General features: G+C 33.8%; 1 protein-coding gene across 5 annotated transcripts; it reads left to right on the top strand.

Annotated features, from left to right (window-relative positions):
* The first annotated feature begins 610 nt into the window (after positions 1–610).
* Positions 611–4997, top strand: LOC126691814 (protein ASYMMETRIC LEAVES 2). 5 transcript variants are annotated; one of them, XM_050387036.1, is made up of 4 exons: positions 611–1296; positions 2150–2266; positions 2840–3534; positions 4815–4997. In XM_050387036.1, the coding sequence occupies exon 3, from the start codon at positions 2855–2857 to the stop codon at positions 3485–3487; it is 633 nt and encodes a 210-aa protein (XP_050242993.1). In that variant the 5' UTR covers positions 611–1296; positions 2150–2266; positions 2840–2854; the 3' UTR covers positions 3488–3534; positions 4815–4997. The 5 variants fall into 5 exon arrangements, with proteins under 5 accessions (XP_050242993.1, XP_050242982.1, XP_050242972.1 ...); XM_050387025.1 differs by having other exon boundaries at positions 611–1318; XM_050387015.1 differs by lacking the exon at positions 2150–2266.
* The last annotated feature ends 613 nt before the right edge of the window (positions 4998–5610 follow it).

The following is a 5610-nucleotide window of genomic DNA, read 5'->3' as shown; positions in this document are numbered from 1 at the left end:
GGTATGGTAAAATAGATAGAGTAAGTTTTTAGATTGTAAAATATGTATTTTTTTAGATTCCCAAATATAAATGTTCTAACATAAGTTGAGCTTGTGCATAAATATAGATACGCAAACATGAAAATGTTTTTATGCTACGATGAATTTTGGATTGCAGTTAGAGGCTTATAACTCATTGGAGACAATTCCTTTATCCAATTTCCCCCATTGAAATTTGAAACCCTAATTAAAAATGGTCAAGAGAGAAAGATGCACCAATTAATTTGGTTAAAGCAATTCAAAGCAAAATAATTAAAAGAATTCTTCATTTTCAATAAGAAAAATGGAGAGAGAGAGAGAGAGAGAGAGAGAGAGAGGGTATAAGGTAGGGGACAGAAAGCACAACCTGAAAGCCTAAAAACACTCTCAGAAAAGAAAAGATGCTATCCCTATACTATTACATACTGATACTATAGTCTATAGTATACTATACTAGTTCGCTAATAGTACAGTCCAGAGGATGGGAAGTTGGGTCATGTCACTACACAACATAACATGCTACAAACAAAAATCACTGATAGCCTCTTAATAAATAATAAGAACAACCACAAATAAAATCCCCACCCTACTTCTTCTCAAAAACACACACAAATACTAAAACTTTGTTATCTCAAAGACTTAACTCTTTTTAACTCACGCTGTGTTTGCTTTATCCGCGTCTCCTTAGCCTCTGCTTCTGGGGGAATTTCCCCCACCCACCACTCCTTACTAAAAGACACTCTCATTCTTTCTCTCTATCCAAGATTCTCCTATATTCTAAAACACACACACACATTCTCTCTCTCTTTTTTCCTCTCTTTCTCAAGACCTATTACTCCCTATAGCTGTTACCTTGTGATCATTATCTTTCTATGCATGTTCCATGCCATTTGTTTTTCCGGCGAATAAGTAGAAGCTAAAAGAGTGGCGAAATGAAGAGAGATTTTGCATGAACAACACCAAGCTTTAAGATATTTCATTTTATTATATTATTATTATCATATACAATAGCTTAAAGGGAAGGCTCTCAAATAGAAAGCAAGGAAAAGCCGACAAAAAGGAGCAAAGAGAGAGAGAGAGAGAGTCCTGTTGAAAGAAAGGAAGTACAAGCAAGAAAGAACAAGGAAGTGAAGGAAAAAGAGGAGCTGACGACTGTGAAAAAAGCTTCAAAGGGCTTTGGGAGATCCATCGATTTTGCTTTCTATCAGCCACATCCATCATCATCATCAATAACAATAATAGTATAGAAGGAGGTGTAGTTTGAAGAAAGAATTAAAGGTTTGACTGAAGAAATCTAGAAGTACTACTCTCCCTCTATTTTTTATCTTTCTTTATTTTTATTTTTTAGTGTTATTTATTGAACTCCCAAGAACATCTAGAAGAATAAGAATTAGAGGAAGAGAAGAAGAAGAATACTCTTCATTATCCCAAGATCTCCCCTCAGTCAGAGTCAGAAAAACCTTATTGTCTCCCCCATCTCTCCTTTCATTAATTCTTTCTCTCCTTTTTTTTTTGTTTTCATAACCATTTGGTTCAACTATATATTTGGTTTTTTAACTTTTTTTTTTTTTTTTTTTTACATTAAAAAAAAAAAAAAATGGGTATGAAGTATGACATAGTAGTCTGAGTTGGTTGGTTCATCCCAAGGTGTTGAATCAAAGCTTGTCTTAAAAGTCTCATATAATATATCTCTAAAAATGGCCGAGTAAAATATAAAAAAGAATTGTTGTATGAAATTCAAGCGAGATCTGCTTCCAAACTTTTCATTGGAAAGAGTGAAACATATATAACCTTTCTTCTTCACGAGATCCAATCCCTCAATCCCACCACACCACATACACGGGTACTCAAAAATCTACCTTTCTATTTCCCTTTTTCCCATTGCTTTCTGCTCTCTCTCTCTCTCTCTCTCTAAAGTGTAAAGTGTATAGTCTAAACCAAACCCTCTTTCTCTTTCTAAAGTAAAAACCTTATATCTCCACCGCTCTGCTCTTTTTAGGGTTTCTTAGTAGTGAGAGAAATGGAAATATAGCCTGTTATGTGTAATGTTATCAGAGAAAATCCTGTATGTTTGTTGCTTTATTTATGCACTTTGACCATATGAATTCCTTTCTTCTCCTTTTTATTACAGCTAGCCTAGCCGGATCTCTTATAACTCTTCCCAAAACCAAGATGATTTCAATTTGATTACTTCAATAAAAAAAATCAGGAAAGAAAATCACTATTATTGCACCAGATCCTACACAGGGTATATATCAATCATTCCTATTTTAACTAACTATACATATTTATTTTTATTCATGCAATTTATTTCCCATTTGTATAATTAATTAACCCTCTTATGCTTAGTTTCATTTCTATTCTATTTTTGGGTTTCTTTTAATTTATTTTTCACTTCTTTTAATTAAGATCTTACAGATTCTGACTTTGATTACCCTTTTAGACTTTACAATTATAGTCCCATCGCCATTTATTATCCTCTGCACTCTACTAGAAATTTTTTTTTAATGTATAAAAAAAAAAAAATTTCCTTCATTAAATTAAATTCTTTGCTTAATTTCTTCTACTTCATCTATTCATTTCTTAACATTTTCCCTCTTTCTTGGTCCCAAAGATTAAACTTCTAAGCACTTCATAAAAAATAAAAATAAAAATAAAAAACTCGAAGCAACTAATTAGTTGGGTTTCGAAATTTTTGTTTCTGTCCATCATGGTATTAATCAAAGTTCTTCTATAGCCACCAATCATATATTCTATTTTTGATTCAAATATATTATTATTGTCACCTTTGATATTCGTTGTTGCTTGTTTGATTTTGCAGAGAGCAAGGTGGAACATGGCGTCTTCATCAAATTCCCCATGTGCAGCTTGCAAGTTTCTGAGGCGAAAATGCCAGCCGGAGTGTGTTTTTGCACCCTATTTCCCACCGGACCAACCACAAAAATTTGCAAACGTCCACAAAGTGTTTGGTGCAAGCAACGTCACCAAACTTCTCAACGAGTTGCACCCCCACCAGCGTGAAGACGCCGTCAATTCTCTCGCCTTTGAGGCTGACATGCGTCTCCGTGACCCTGTCTATGGCTGCGTCGGACTCATTTCCGTCCTCCAACACCAACTCCGCCAACTCCAAATGGAAATCAGTTGTGCCAAATCTGAACTCTCTAAATACCAAAACTTAGGAATCGCCAGTCACGGCCTAATTGCCGCTGCTGCCAACAATTACAACCATCAGCAGAACTTGGGGATTAATCTGATTGGTGGCGGTGGCGGCGTGAGGGACCACCATCACCATTACCATCACCAATTCTTTCCAAGGGATCAACAGCAGCTGATAAGGAGCTTTGATGGCGGAAACAACTATGATGCAAGCCTTTTGGCGATGAACGTCTCAGCAAACCTACAACTCAGTCAGTTTCCGCAACCTAGGGCTGCTGCTGGGGATGACCGCCGCACTATTGATCCCTCTTAGGGTTTCTTTCCTTCCATGGATCAAAAACTTGTCCAAACCCTTCATAGGTACATGTCCCAAACTCTTTAAAGTACAATTATTATGATATAATATAATAGATAGTGTTTTTAAATTTATTTTTACTGTTAATTATAGTTATCATAATATAGTGAAAATAGTAATAATATTTTTTTTACTATTATTTATTATAATTATTATTTCACCGGTTTGGAAATGCTATGATAATAAAATTATTTGGTGACTTTTTATGATCGTGCTAATGAAGATTGTGAGAGGCAGAAAATTTGAGGGGTTGGGTTAAGTGAAGACATTATGGTTTCAATAGTCTATTTTTATTCTCTTATTACAATTACGAATGTTAATATATAATTTATAAGATAGAAGGGAAGCTTAATGATTGGATGCCTTAGATAAATTCTTGTTTTTAATGAATTATTTGGTCTTGTAAAGCATGTAGCACATATACATTAAAATGAATGAGTTTTTACAAGAAAAAGAAAACTGATTGATTAGTTTGATGTACCAGAGAGAAATGTTGTGACTTGTGATCATAATAATATTGAACCTTTCAATGGAGACAAAAAGAATAATAATAAGAGTATAATATTTTTCACAACTATTAATATGCTTATGAAGATTAGAACACTTTTACTTAATTTTATTGTTGGTGTTAGTTTTATCCTGTACAAATCAAATCATGCAATCACATGATGTCAAATTTGTCGCCAACTTCTTGATAAAAATAAAATAGACTCAAATATGTCCTAAAGTGGTCAATTATTAGCGGTAGAGAAAAGTTATATATATATATATATATATATATATATATATATATATATATAAGTGATTAGGTATAATTCATAATTGTTGAGATCATTAAGTTGAGGCAAAAATTATGAAAAAGAACTTTAATGTGTTTACCCAAAAAAAAAAAACTTTACTGTAAATGTGTTGACCAAAAACCCTAAAAAGCAAGTATAATATTAAAATTGCAAAAAGGACATGGGTGTGAAATAATATATCCGCGCATGACTAGTTTATTGCCCACAGTTGACACTGTGTGGTTCAGAGTCCTTACTTCAGAGAACACAGACTTTTTTCGTATGATACAGCCTACAATGCGCACGGTTGCGTGACATAGTCACAGCCATTTCAGCGTCTCTCATGCAATTGAAACTTGACATCCCTTTTTCCTTTTATCAAAAAACTTGACATCCCTTTTGTGCTCTCATTAGGATCTTAATTAATTAACTTGTATCTTCATTAACTCAACAACCACTTCAGCTGTTATTAACATTCTTATTATTTCTTTGGGATTCAAATGCAGGGTTTGGACTTTGAACTGAAGGATTCAGCATTAAAAGAGAGTTTAAGAGAGAAAGAGAAAGTGTTTGGGATTCTATCTTAATTAATTATTGATGATACCCTTTTACAGACAATTTTGTCATATGTAGCTTGTATGTCTCTTCAGTCTTTACTTTTATTATCTAAATATTAAAGTATTTTCTCATATTGTTATTAGCCAAAACTGTACTTGCTCTTCTAGTTTCACAGTAACTCCAAATAGTTCGTGGGGTTTTCCTCTTAAAAAGTGCCATGGCAGGCACGGTGGTCTGGTTTTGTTTCCACCACTTCGAACTATTCTTGTCTGCACAGTCAAACACACTGACAGCTATACTATTTGCAAATTGCAGCACTGAATGTGATAGGAACTTGCTTTTACATGATAACCTTGAATGTAATGGTTACCAAGTTGATGATGATCAGGCCACTTGATAGAAACTAGACAAACAACCTCTAAATTAACTAGATTATCATGTTCTTTCTCATACGAAGTTAGAATATGAATTTCCTATTTTTAATATGTTACTGTACTGTAGGGAATTTAACCTAAAATCCCAACCTGTGAGAAACAAAACAAATAGAGAAAACACACGTCAAAGAAAAATAATCACACGCACAAGACAATATTTACGTGGTTCGGCAATTTGCCTACGTCCACGGAGTTGCAGGGATTTCACTATTATCAGGGAAAATACAATAGTGCACAAGAACACTCTCAAGAAACCCAAATCCCAATTACACCCTAGCACTCTCTCACATAAAAAATAAGAATAGAAGCT

The sequence above is a fragment of the Quercus robur genome, chromosome 1 (genome assembly GCF_932294415.1).
Source record: "Quercus robur chromosome 1, dhQueRobu3.1, whole genome shotgun sequence".
Taxonomy (NCBI): Eukaryota; Viridiplantae; Streptophyta; class Magnoliopsida; order Fagales; family Fagaceae; genus Quercus; species Quercus robur.
This window is presented reverse-complemented; position numbering and strand designations above follow the sequence as displayed.

Bases quoted from the DNA above. Each gene is read 5' to 3' on its own strand.
- LOC126691814 (XM_050387000.1), top strand. From the start codon at position 2,057: ATGTGTAATGTTATCAGAGAAAATCCT. The intron at 2,084-2,839 runs GTATGTTTGTTG...TTGATTTTGCAG, and splicing joins ATGTTATCAGAGAAAATCCT to AGAGCAAGGTGGAACATGGC.